Source organism: Cydia amplana, chromosome 19 (assembly GCF_948474715.1).
Source record: "Cydia amplana chromosome 19, ilCydAmpl1.1, whole genome shotgun sequence".
Lineage (NCBI taxonomy): Eukaryota > Metazoa > Arthropoda > Insecta > Lepidoptera > Tortricidae > Cydia > Cydia amplana.
The window spans coordinates 5,913,637-5,928,006 of record NC_086087.1 but is presented as its reverse complement, the minus strand read 5'-3'; the positions used below and the strand labels follow the sequence as shown (position 1 = coordinate 5,928,006).

Below are 14,370 nucleotides of genomic sequence, written 5' to 3'. Positions count from 1 at the left end.
CGATAAAAAAAGATATTACACAGACGCCTACAATATTTCCCAGATGCTTTGGGCAGACATAATCCATCTAATAATAGCGTTAGGTAATTATCTGATAATTTGTAACAACCTACTTTTGCAACGTAAAAGCATTCCCATCCCAAAGGAAAATAAACCGTCCCGATTCAGCGTCCTTGGATTAAATTAATATCTTAAAATAAAATCCTAAGCATTGATGTATATCTCAGGACTGTCCCCACGGGCAATAAGAATGTGTCATGAATGGGGCCAGTACAGTGGTGTGACACCGCTACAACGCGATTGGTCGATGAGTTCGCATTACGCGTGCGATTGGTCGCAACTAGTTGCGTTAGACTGCACGATTGGCTCGAATTCGTGAGTGACACCGCTGAACTAATACCATTTTTAGTGCCCGCAAGGCCCGTTCTGAGATATATGTCAATGATCCTAAGCTTTTAATTTCTACCGTTAAAAATTTTGGGATTATTTTACTTTCATTAATTAGTTTTAAAGTTCATTATAGGTATTATTCTTTACCGTCAAGTTTTTTAACGTAAATTCTAAGTACGAATTCGTCATTTTATATTTAGCCAGACGCCCTTGACGGTATTTTTTTTTTCTCTCCCAGTGACCTTTTTCCCAAAGATATTTTACTAAAAAATCTCTAGCCTTTAGTGAAATAACTTGACTTCTTAAGATTTATTTGGAGACATATACATATTAAGAGTAAATACAAAAAGATAAAATAAAACAAACAACATATTATAAATTTTTTCATCGTCTGATCTTTTTAACGCAAGTTACTTTTCAGTATTTTTTTAATACTTATTTGAAAAGAAGGTCAGTGAAATTACATTTGCCACTATTATTTAATCTGACAGTTGACAATCAACGGACTTTGCCAATTGCCAGCCCATTGTTGTCTTTGCCATTTCCATAAAATGGTGACACAGTAATTCCAGTCCCATCATTGCCACGACCACTGCCGACTAATTACTAGAACAATGGTTGTCCATGCAACAAAAAACGACTCGTATCCTGTTGAGATTGCACTAAGTCATAACATTTTGCAGTTTTTGTTTTTGCTCCACAGATGGCGTTTATATCAGTTGTCGTGTTATATCTTGTGTCCGTTTGTATGATTTTAGGTATTATATTAAAATTATATAATTATCGACGTCAGTATTGTTTATTTTGAGCAATCAGTAACACCGATTAATAACGATTACAAGATAAGGAGTATGCCAATTTCATGACATGTCCGAAATATCGATCAATGACTGTCGGGAAGGAAAATTACTGCCTGTCTATATTCAAAATCAGATAACATGATACACAACATAACAGGACATAAAATCATACCTATATGGTATGACGGTAATCATAGGATTTATCAAATCAATTTTTGATTATTTTTTTTTGTTTCCCACATTAATGTATACAATTTATATGTGGCTAATTAAATGGGCAATCTCTCTTTTACATATTTTCAGTAATTCTATTAGTAACATGGTTGTCCCATTAGACTAAATAGGTTCATAATTTTACATGACTTTTCTGTACTTACCCAAGAGTTAAGAGCATTGGTAAAACAAATATCCAAAAATCAAAACTTGAGCCGCCAGGGTATAGACTAGACTCTAAAACAAAGTCGTACGTTAAGCTCCAATATTCTTAGTGTAAGGCCTGAGTGGACGCTCGAGTTGGGCGTGCAGCGGGGCGGAGCGTGCGGCGTGCATGTTAAACAAATGCAAGCGTATAGGAGCGTCCTTAGTGTACGCCGCTCAAATTACTTGTGAGCCCGACGCCACGCTGCACGCCCCGCCGAACGCTCTGCTTCGAGCGTCCACTCAGGCCTACACTTACCTACCTTTCAGAAACGAGATACATTATTATTTGACCGACTTAAAGATTCTGCAAAGACAAAAATAATAATATAATTATTTTCGGCTTGTAGACGGGCTAAGTGCACTAGTTTTTAGCTAAATAGGTCAATGGAAGCACTAAATGCAGTTGCATCAAGGCGAGTGCATTTACCTAGCGTGATAGAACAACCTCGCTCATTCAGCCTTACCTAACTACCTAACTAGCAATAAAACTGTTATTAATAAATAAATAAACTTTTCACCTCAGCAGCTCGAACAAGGGTACTTTGCTACTTAAAAACAGTGAGCAAAATCGCATTTTGCTCACTGAGTGAGACAAAATGAGCAAAATGCGATTTTGCTCACTGTTTTTAAGTAGCAAAGTACCCTTGTTCGAGCTGCTGAGGTGAAAACTTAATTGTTGGTATATCTTAAGAAAACATGAGTGAATAGGTAAATGATGAAGAAGGAATACATTTTTCGGGTTCTCTAATATGTTCTCACTGCTGAGGTGAAAAGTTTTATGAACTACACGAGATCAAAGTTATTTACATCTCGTGCGCTTTTGAGTCCCTTACTACGCTCAAGATTCTAAATTAGATTAGTATAGAATCTTTCGCTTGCACGGGACTCAAAATAAGCACTCGAAGAAATATCAAACTTTGATCTCTTGTTGTACAAATCACTATTAATTACCTTTAAAACTGCACTAAATAAGGGGTAGCTGTGTACTCCTACTCTGCCACCACGCATCACAATTTCAAGCAACGTTGGGAAAATTTGGACTTGAAATTTATTTTTACCTGTAAATGTATTGTTACATATCTATGTAATGTTTAGTTTATATTAGTATTTCTATGTTGTTTATAGTACTACAATTAATTTTTGAGTATTTTGTAATTATTAAGATAATAATTAGAACTTGACACAACTTTCGGAACAAATCAAATTATTTTGTTAAATATTTTTGATTTGTGTTTTTTAAGTAGTCACACTACTATAATTATATAAATTATAAACTGAAATAGTGGTGAAGGCCGGGGACTTGTTCTTTTATATGACATCTATTTCAGTTTATAATTTGAACTTGACTTAAATTCTTCCACATTTTCGTTAGAATATGATAAGCAGTTCATTAAATATTAGTCTCTTACGGTCGTTATGCGTATCTTTATGATTTAGCAGAGTACTTGAAAACATACACTCGTTTCTTTCTATAGATAAAACGGAATGTTATAAAAAAAGTTTAGAAGACAACGGTTCACTGCCCCGCCTATATTTCGCCTATATTCGATACTGTTGGCAGTGGCACACCTGTATTACCTCGCGATTTCAAACAAATGATTGAGTTCTAAATTTAAAATCTGTATACAGACACTGATTAAAGTCTGCATTCCTAGTGAATCACAGACGAAACGTATTACTTACGATTAATGTAGTCTGAAGATACCAGACTGTTTCCATTGAGATTGCGTAATGTTTTGTTGCAAATTTTTTGTAACCATGCAGATTTGTTTATTAGGTGGATGACTGGATGTTGTGTGTATTATTTAAGATGTACCTAGAGATTGTTAAAGGAATTGTCTCAACTCAGAAGATGTCTTTTAGTCGTTTAGTAAGCTTCATAATACATATTTGTCTTCCTAATTTCAATACATATTTGATAGCATATTTTCATTAAGGGCAAATTTTGTTAAGAAACTATTTGTTGGGTGTTTATAATATTGTCTTACTTACTATAGAAGATAGTGAATGTAAATAGGATAGTGTTATGCTCTTGAAGAACTGCAAGCAGAAATATGAGTAGTCATTAGTGTTAATGTCAATAACAAACAGTTTGGCCGAGACTGAACCGAGGACCTTCCGAAAGCTAGGGCACTCACTGGCACTTAGCCACGGCTCTCGCATTGAGTGACCGAGTGAGTCACTATTGAGATATTCTACGCTTTTCTAAGTGGCCAGGGACAGTCCCAATCCTACTAAGATTAAGTAGGATTCTAAAAGGGGATTTCTTTTAAACAAGTCGCTTTAAATATGTTTAAACAAGTAAAGTGAGTGTATTTATCATGGAATCAAAAGGCTGTCTAGACAGTTTTTGGCCGATATTTTGTTTCTGATACTAAGCGCTTGTATTAAGCGACTTCAAATAAATTTGAAAAGAATCCCAAAAACTCGATGAGGCATTCAGAACTATGTAGGTATCTTTCACAATTTCGAGGGAATAAAATATATTCGTATCACAGACATAACTCAGTAATTGCTGTCAGTCGGGGAAAAATGGAGGAGATTCTTATGACTTTATTTCGTCCTTTAAACTTCGATAGTAAAGATAAATTGAGCTAAATTAAGTATACCTACTTAAAACACAATACCTACTTTATTTCTTGAAGACCATGCGGAATGAAAACGACAAAAAATGGACACGAGACATTTAGCAATTAGCGCGGCAATCTACTTAATCACAAATAATGAGTTTAATGAAAACTCAGTCCAGATAAATAGTCCTTTTGTATTTCTCTTCTCACGATTTCAAGTAAAAACTGGAACAACGTTTAAGAAAAAAAAAAACTCATTCCGTTTAGAAACTGTCATTGTAAGAAATTGTCTATGACTTTAATTGTTGCCAAGCAATTTATTTTAAGGTTAAGATTTATGAATAAAACCTTTGTTCAGGGTTAGAATGGTTTAACCTATAATTACGGACCCTTTAATCTTTTCTGCATTGAACGATATTACAACGCGTATGTAAGGCCACTGGCCATAGAGGTCGTATGCGCTGTCTAATTTTTTACGGCCAATTAAAATTCATAAAGACAATGCTTTTTTAACAATGTCGTAACGGAATAATTATTTATCAGTAAAATTCTTTAACAATGTGTGGATTTTACACTAGATAATGAAATAAAACCCATATGAGGTAGCTTCTTTTAAATTACATAACATAACTATACATGTCCAAGACAAATATGGCGTATGGTTCCGACCGCACCTTGGCCGTGAAAACAGCTATGTAATTAAACCAAACTGTTGATTTAATTCTCTCATTATTCTCCTTCAATATCTTATACTTACAATAGCACGGCCATTAGATATTGAATTGCATTAAGCTCAGGTCATTTTTAATTAAAGATAACGAGTATTGCCCTCGGCTATTGCTACAAAGATTTTTTGTAACATACTTACGGTCCGCTGTATTCTATTACGCAGTTTTAATTTCATATGATCGAAAAGTATCGTAGAACTAAAAGGCGACGTTATTGTACGGCGTGGTAAAAAAGTTGACTATGTTCAGACAAAATTCTCATATTATTTAACATCTGTCAACTGTCAAAAAGCAAATGCGGCCCAAATACGTCAGGCGTTGTAGGCGTGACGACGAATGCTTGTGGGCGATTTTTTTTTGTTGTCCCCTACACTTTTTTTTCAAATTTGGGATTTTTTATGTTATTTCTACTCAGAATCACGAGCTCTTTCTATCCTAATAGGAGAAAAAAGTGTCCCAAAATATCCATATATTTTTCGATCTTTTCATTTCGCGACCGCCATACAAAGTCTATGAAAAATGGTGACGGAATGGAAATAAAAACCTTAGGACACTTTTTTTTCTCTTATTAGGATAGAAAGAGCTCGTGATTCTGAGTAGAAATAACATAAAAAATCCCAAATTTGAAAAAAAAAAGTGTAGGAGACAACAAAAAAAAACGCCCTTGTAACTCTAGGGGCGTCAAGTAAGTATCTACATATAAGAATAAATTTATAGTGACTTGACTATGAATGTTTTTGTTTACATATATGATTATTTATTATTCAATGTTTTAAACATGTTTATTCTTGTCTAAAGAAAAGTAATTGAAAATATTGTATAGTTCATAATTAATTACTTTTGAGGATAGCTTATGTAGAGCTATTAACTAGTATAATTATTGGTATAATTATAAACATAAAATTATGATTACCTAAAAATATGGACAAGTTACCGTACACTTGAATCATTAAATAGGTTTGATAAGCAAAATGAAAATCGAATAAAGATTTGCCTGCCCATTACCACGAGTTAACGCTTTTTTATGAGTTTTAGTGACTCATAATTCGGATAAAAGGTCACTAACTTGATGTCTAATCTCGTGGGTTGTCGCGCCAAGTTTCTTGCCCACATCATTACCAACTAATATGAAAAGGTATTTAGTTTTAAACGTTTATTAATAAAGCTACTAAGTTATCGGCTTTACTAGATTTTTCTTTACCTTCTCATTTTAAATTTGCTAGTTTGCTTGAGACTATGCAGTGCTTGAGATTTCTTTTAACCTGACTTTTTGTAACCAAATAAAAATATTTGTATATATGTTACAACCAGCCGAAAAATTGCATAGCCACTTTAGGAATAAATATATGAATAATATATCCATGCAATTTAATAACTCGCTGTACTATATATTTACCTAGATGCCGGGAGCGGCTGTTTGATTCTTTTTATTGAAAAATGCATAGGTACATATCAGTCTGACGGTGATAAGTTTAGGTACACTTATCAGTCAACGATTGCATCAGTTCAGTAAACATGCATAAGTTACTATACAATAAGCAATGGAATCATAGGTTTCTGCACTTCACGCAAAGCGTATAAATTATTTAGGTAATAAAACGGTAAATTTCGACAAAATTCTAGAGCGCACAACGGAACCCTAAGTACGTACGATATCCGCTCTTATGTTATTGTTCACACGATTGATTTTGCGATGGGGTAGCATAAACATCCTACGGACAGTCAATCCTATATTAGAACAACTCTAAACATAAATTATCTAACTTCCGTTCGCATGTTCATGTAAGGTATCCTGTTTGAAAATATACCTCGCGAAATAACTATAGCTAACTAAAAAAAGGTAACGCAAAGGAATGTCTTTTGTCGAACTGTGATATACTAAGTTAACCAGTTTTATTACTATATTGCGTTAATTTACTACGAAATCAAAATAATAACGAAGTTAAATTTGATTGAATATAACAAATAATGCGTTTGTCGGGTTTTATAACACCTTACACAATAAACATAATGCTCGTAGTACCAAGCACTTACTGATTTACCATGATTTACATGTCGTTCGTACACAATTCAATCGTTTGTTCCTTATGGCCCAGTTACATCAACAGTAAAGTTACGAAAGTATCCAGCAAACGGGGCTTGCATTATATTTATCAATGAGAATCTAATTCCAATTCAATCTGGTTGTCATTGCGTTTCATTCGCACGCACACTATTTTGCTTTAGCAGAAGTTCAAATCTACTACCGAAGTCAAACTTTCATTCAGAAATTGATCGTTCAATATAGCAACGGTCATGTATTACTTACCAGCAGCAACGCGTACGCAATGTGTCAAATGTTAGAGAAATTACAATTTTAAATCTATGTAATTGCGGTGGTTGAACCGATGCACGAGCAAACCTTATAATAATAGCTGTCCTGTTTTCCAAAACAAGTGAAAAACAGCTTTATTGTAACTATAAACGGTTTTTATTTAAATGACTGCGGAATGATATGGTAAAGATGCCAATTAAAAATAAACCTAATCACTAGAGTGGTATAGTTGAAGTTGTCATGATTCGATGAAGTCAGGAATTCACTGTACGGCCAGTAGGGACGTGTGACTCGTGTGAGACGTGACTTCGCATCCTGATTGATTCGAGTCGATCTACATGCATTCGATTTCGAAATTGCGTTTCAAAACGGAGCCCTAATTTGAAATTTCGAACGTTTGTTTCGTGTTTGTATTTTTAAATTTTACTGACACTAACAGAGATATGAACTGTGTGTTAAGACATAATAAAATTTTACTCAATATCCGTTTTATTTTGTAATACTAATTGATTGGAATTCCTTTACGTGACGTTTCGACAGTTATACTAATATCTGTTCTGTAAATCGTGACTCTGAGTTTATTTTTATCTAAAATGGGCGCGTTTGAAAGTGACAGTTGTTTTTGTTCTAAAGAAAGCTATGACATCACTCATTTGTCAAAACTGACAACCGGCTAAACCGGATCTAACTCTGATTCGTTTATTAATAGTACAAAGTTATGGTTCAGTATGCTGCTATTAATAGTTATTTGTACAACAAGTGATCAAAGTTTGATATTTCTTCGAGTGCTTATTTTGAGTCCCGTGCAAGCGAAAGATTCTATAATAGATTCACGAGCGTAGCGAGTGAATCTAATTTAGAATCTTGAGCGTAGTAAGGGACTCAAAAGCGCACGAGATGTAAATAACTTTGATCTCGTGTAGTACACAACATTTTTCACCTCAGCGCAGTGAGAACATACCTATTAGACAACTTGAAAAATGTAATCCTTGTTCATCACTTAATACCTGCACTCATGTTTTCTTAAGATATACAAACAATTAAGTTTAATTACCGCAATGGAACACAAAAACAAAACGTAATAATAAATTCCATTAAAATAATATAGAAATAACAAACATTAACTGACACTTCAAACTTTTTTTTGTAAAAAAAATCCTTGTAAGATACGGTCCGAATTGCGGATACGTACTATTTGTCAACTATGGTAGAAATTCTTAAAAGTAAAATAATTAATTTTGCGTGATGATCTGTGTATTTTTTGAGTTCGTTATTTTAATTGTACAATAAAATACCTAAAATATAGTATTTTATCAGTTTTTATCAAATCTTAAACTTTATTTTTATTTATTAATTATTAAGAATTCATACTCGTACGTGGTTTGGAACGATGCGGTCTGAAGTTTTTCGGGGGTCTATTATAAACCGTGAATATACTGTTGAATGTCGTTTTAACTTTTTTTGTCTGTTTCTTTTTGCTAACAGTGTGAAAGGGACAGAGATACTAGAACCCAAGTATTTCGAACTTTTATTAGACCCCGCATGTTGAAATGACATTTGACTATAAAGGTCACTTGAATGTCATTTTGTCTCACTCAGTGAGCAAAATCGCATTTTGCTCACTGTTTTTAAGAATCAAAGTACCCTTGTTCGAGCTGCTGAGGTGAAAAAAATATTGTATCGTTTATCCTAATCGAGATTTTTGCTTGTAGCAACCCACGCCTGATTTGTATGATCTATTCGGCCTGACCGTCACGAATAACGAACATTTATAACCCATGCCCATACGAGTCTTCGCGTTTAAATTTAGAATATTAAAAAAGGAAAGTGCGTTAAGAACGAAACTGGATTTTGAATATCGAATCCTTTGTGTACTGAAAAGTATCGCTCCTCTTTTATAATCTTATTGAATTTCTAATTCGTTTTGTTGAAAATAGCTTTAGAAGTTTCTAGATATATCACGAAATGTGTTCATAAACATTTGACAACTCATTTAGATACAGTAAAAGGTGAAATGCTTTCAAGCACTCTGTTCCAAGATATGGCTGATGGTTGCTTAACTAACGACTTTATAAATAGCTTACATTAGACATTTCACGGTTTTTGGACAGCCATTTGCATTTAACATCAATAGATAAAGAATAACAGTGTTGACACATTTACAGAAAGTACTTGAAGAAATTATAAATATTGTGTAATTGAAATAGAGAAAAAATCTAAAATCTTAGCGCAAAATATTGCGCGCAACACAGAGCTTTACTAATTTGAACCGAATAATACCACATGAGTATTTAGCCTTAACAACAAATTATCAAAGTCACTTAGTTCTATTAACTTCCTATTACCTAACTACAGAAATGCACACCATTTATCTATAAAAAAAAGTTACAAGCACGTAGTCTATGATATGTTTTCTTAATTCACCCGTCAAGTGCAACCCTCAGTGCGCCACTTGACATAGTTTCCTGCCAATATCAATTGATTGCCGAGGCCTGTACAATGTCTTTGTCAAGGAATTTACGAGTATACAGACTTATCTCGGCTTAATGTTGCTTTGTTATCTTTTAACCCAATTCGGTTTGACCTTTTTACTACCGGCATCATCGTTTACTTTGACTTTTAAATACTTGAGTTACCGAAATAATATTTGAAGTTGTTCGTTTCCTAGACTCCATTGTTATTTGGCAAGTAAATTTTTAAGGAAAACTAAGTCCTCGTAAGTTATAACTTTACTTAGGAAAAATACAATACATTTTGATATCTTGAACTTTTTTTAACGTCTGTGTGGTCATCACTAATTTTGTTTATGGTGCTGTCAACTGTCTTTTACAAAATTAGTTCCATTTTCAAACTCCCCGTGTACGTTAATTTATAGAACAAAGAGTATTCAAATTTCGATCCGCAACGGTCAGCCGTTAAAATGCTAAACTAAGCATTTGAATATAACAAAAGACTAATGGAATTAGAATTCTATAGTGGGTTGTACTCATAAAGCCAGAGTTAATGGCACTTTACGTAACATCCCATCGGAAATCAATAAAAATATTATGATTCTGTGAACATTGAACATAGCAATCGTGTCACATTTAGGAAAGACATAATTTATGTTGGAAAATTGAACACTTTCTTTATTTGAGTTCAATTGCATCTAAACATTTGCCGGTTGATATAGTCATTGTAAAATTTTCACCTAAAATTTCAGTAGGTGCCTTTAGGAAAATTGTTCAAATGATTAAAGTTACTTAATAATTACTATTTACTAAGCAGTAATGTCCAATGTCCGAATTGTGTGTATTTAGTATACCAGGACATCTGTGCCTTCGTTTGTTCTACGCGACTATCAATAGAACGAAGTCCACATACATTCTTGTCAAAATCATCCTTACGCACCGCGACAGACAAAGAGATAACGTAATTGACTTAAATTAATTACTCAAGGTACGGTTATACTAAATATTTGACTATTAACTATTAGACTATTATAATGCAATTAGAAATTATAATGACTTTTAATAGTATTGTTAACAAATCTTTCGAGAAATTAAAGATGACGCATTTTTATTTAAGCACTATTAGTGATTCCTACTCTCAGGTTTTACTTTGAAATAGGTATAATACCCCAGTCGACCAACAGAAGATAACATATTTTGCAACCATTGGCGCAACAGTTAGCAAGAATTACATACTCACGTGAACTCTACGTGAAGTGTGAAGCCAGACATTAGGAAATATTGATATACTTTACTACTCGACAAGTTCTATTACCGCTAACTTTTGAACGATATCATTTGGCTGGGTTCCAAACACTAGATTTTTGACCACTTAGATGTAGATAATTTAATTAATTTCAATTCATACCAAAATACATCTCAATTAAGTCACATTACAGATAATTTACAATAAATACCTATAAACTAACTTATATACTAAAACTACAAATAAATACAGCACAAAAATCTAAAATAAACCACCCTGAATCGTACCTGGCTCAAAGGTCCCCATTATTCCTGCTGCGTTCCCCCGCTGAACTGCAATGGAAACCTGCTGAACCAGATACGACCCAGAGCGAGGATCGCAGCCCCTACACTACACTAGATTGACTTGTAAAAAGTTGGCAAATTTTTATATCATAAAATACTCTCAATCTTGAAGGTGAGAAACCTCAATGCCGCGTATTACACAATGTTTTATGATATGAAGATAGTAACCCAACAGTGTACTAACAGTTAATGTCAATTTAGAAAAAGGGGGACCTTCGGAGTTTCATTGAGTGTTCGTGATCTTGCAATAAGCGTATGGCGACATTCGTCACATAGCGGATCTCCGCCAAAACACGTTAATTGGCCAAGTTTTAGAAGATCACCAGATGTAAGGCAGTATATCCGAAATACCGCATTTTAAAACATACGAGTATCAATTACCAATCTCATTTCTACCAGCAATATGGACACCGTGTAATGTTTCAATGAAATTATACTATTACTGGGAGTCTTCATTTCCAATTGGAGGCGTTTAAGATGTCAGACCTGTCTTAAACATTTCGTAGGTACTTTACCAAGTTCACCTTTGCTTGCCGCCCCACAGTGTATGCAAAAACGTCATCTTACAACATAAGGTTCAACGACATGTCATAACATCGATGTCAAAGGTCATTCAGAGACTATCCCAATATTTAAAGCTAATAAACCAACCGGTTGCAAAATTGAGCTCTCGTGAGAACAGCCCACGTATATAATGGCATTTTCAATTGGTCGCCCGGGATTATTTGGGGTCAGGAATGAGTCACAGACCATGTGAGCGATACTGGGTCTCAGCTTGTATCTAAAGTAAACAGAGACAATGTTCAAGTGGTCAGAGACCTTTAAATGAAAGCATAACATGAAACTGTTGATAATGATAATAACAAATAGTATTTTACTCGATACACGTGGATTGGAAACATTGTAAGGGAATTTTAGCGTCAAGAGAAGATTTGCGCAGGTATTACGTATTCAAATGAATCTTGGTGGCTCACTCGTTGGCCAATGAAAGCAGAGCGTGTGTTTGAAACGCTGGGACTACTTGGATTACAGAGATTAGTGTCTGACACGAGATACCGGCATGTTCTGTGGACCACATACAACGAAGGATAACTCTTAATGAGTCCAAAGATACGGTGGAATTTCTTCCACTCAATATTTATGTGCAAGCGGTTTTTAATTAGTCCTAATATTGATAAACAAGCAGTTTGTCTACTTATCTAGTTCGAATATCCGGAAATGTTAACGAGGTTAATAATTTACACGGAACACTGCTTGAAAATCTTCTTGCATTCTTCTGGTTAACAACTCATATTACTTTATGCTTAATTGTTTGGATGCAAGATTATCTGGAGGTATTTTGCATAATAATTATGTTCAAGTGGTTTTTAATCGATGATAAAGTATGTTGATATTTGAATACGTATGGCGTTCGAGTCCAAATAATGATTTACGTCATCGGCGGCGAGCATAACAAATAAAAGACATGAGTGGAGTGGGAGCCCGTATAGAGGTTTGCAAAATTAATCGTGCAGCTCTTGCATGGTATTAAGTTAACCGTTACGTCCATCGGTTCTTTACCTCTGGTTCGGGAGCTGGTGATGGGACGCGAGCGTGACCTTGTGACTGACGAAACTCGTCGAGCGGCTGTGGGAATCTAGTCTTCATTAACAACAGTCACCGGCGAAAGATTTACAAGATTTACTTGTTCTCTTTAGCGCTCATAAATCAAGAATTGCAACCGCTAGAAAATAAAACAAACATGGGAGCTCAGGTAGACGTACGGACCGACACTAATAGTCTAATAATACTGTGGGTTTTGGCTCCCAGCCCGCGCTAGGGATGCTCCTAATAAAAAAAGGGGAATTTTAAGACGTGTCATTTTGTAACACAAAACATCATGTGTTGGAGGTCAGTTTTGTTTGAAAATATTTCGTATTACAATGGTAAACTGAATATGCATTGAGTTTAAGATGTCGATGCCTTTGTGCTTGCGTCAATGTTTTGGCGTTGCTTGGTTCGTTGTCCGTTAGCAACAACCCTAAATTTCTTGTCACGCTTTGTTTCTTTCACGTTTAAGTGGTTTGGAGGAAATTCGCTATTTATTGCTTTCACACGAGTCGGTCATCATGTCGCTCATTAATTTGCTTTAGCACTGGTTTCAAGGATAAGGTAGATTTATGGCCATACGGCTCTCTCTTTTTGCATCATTATAATTCATTGTAACGAATTTTACGAGTATCGTGGAGCATTCTCAAGTTGGTCCGTTTTGGAAAGCCCATAAAATCGCTGACACTTTAAAGTAGCTACTAGGAGTGCAGAAGAGTTGCAAAGTTTGGTTAAAACTTACCGATTGGATACTGTTCTGAGCCCGGGTCTTCGGCAGAACACCAGCAGCGCCAGCGAGTTGGCAGCCGCCGACACCAGGTACAGGACCAGGAGCACGACCTCCTCAACCAGCCGGTCCTTAGCTTCCATCTCCTCTGACATTAACGTTTGTCCAGGAGACATAAAAGCTGTTTCCAGTCTACAGTCATCACTATAACAAAACACTGCACGTAACTAGACACTTTCAGTACGAAATACAATCCAGAGTTGAAGCAAGTCGCTGCAGTGGTAGTCGCGTAAAGTTTTGAGAACACAACGGTCGGGGCGACCGCGTCTTTCTCTCAGCGCTGTCGGTTGACAACTGAACTGTGCGCCGCTCAGCCGGTCGCGCGTGGCAAGCTATCCCCACCTCCGTCTATATCTACTATATCTACTTTTCAGACTGCTTCCACGACTGGGAGACTTGTTTTAAGTAAGTTAAGCTAATAGTATAAGTTGATTCTTGGGAAGGTTTATCGAAGTACTGTTACCAAGGCGTTAAATTATTACCAGGTATTAGGAGACACTTCTTCTTCTTGTATCATGTCTCAAGGTATTTAAGGTGTAAAGTGGCTAGTATTCAAATTTACTGATTTTCCACGCGATAGACGATTTAGGTAACTACCATATAACAGACAGATTTAAGATGAAAACTGGAAAAGGTCAGTAAACTGGCCACTGAATTTCGGCCAAAGAATAGGTAAGTTATCAGGCTTCCGGTTTATTTAGGTTATTGGAAACACTTGAAACCGATCGTGGGGC

The 14,370-nt window shown here is 35.2% G+C and overlaps 1 protein-coding gene across 1 annotated transcript in view; it reads right to left on the bottom strand.

The window, feature by feature from the left end:
- Window positions 1-13,976, bottom strand: part of LOC134656890 (5-hydroxytryptamine receptor 1A-alpha) — a 38,712-nt gene extending 24,736 nt beyond the window's left edge. Inside the window, exon 1 of the mRNA XM_063512433.1 lies at window positions 13,592-13,976. Coding sequence (XP_063368503.1) covers window positions 13,592-13,752 — 161 coding nt within the window. The 5' untranslated portion in view covers window positions 13,753-13,976. The remainder of the gene's footprint in view (window positions 1-13,591) is intronic.
- Window positions 13,977-14,370: the final 394 nt, after the last annotated feature.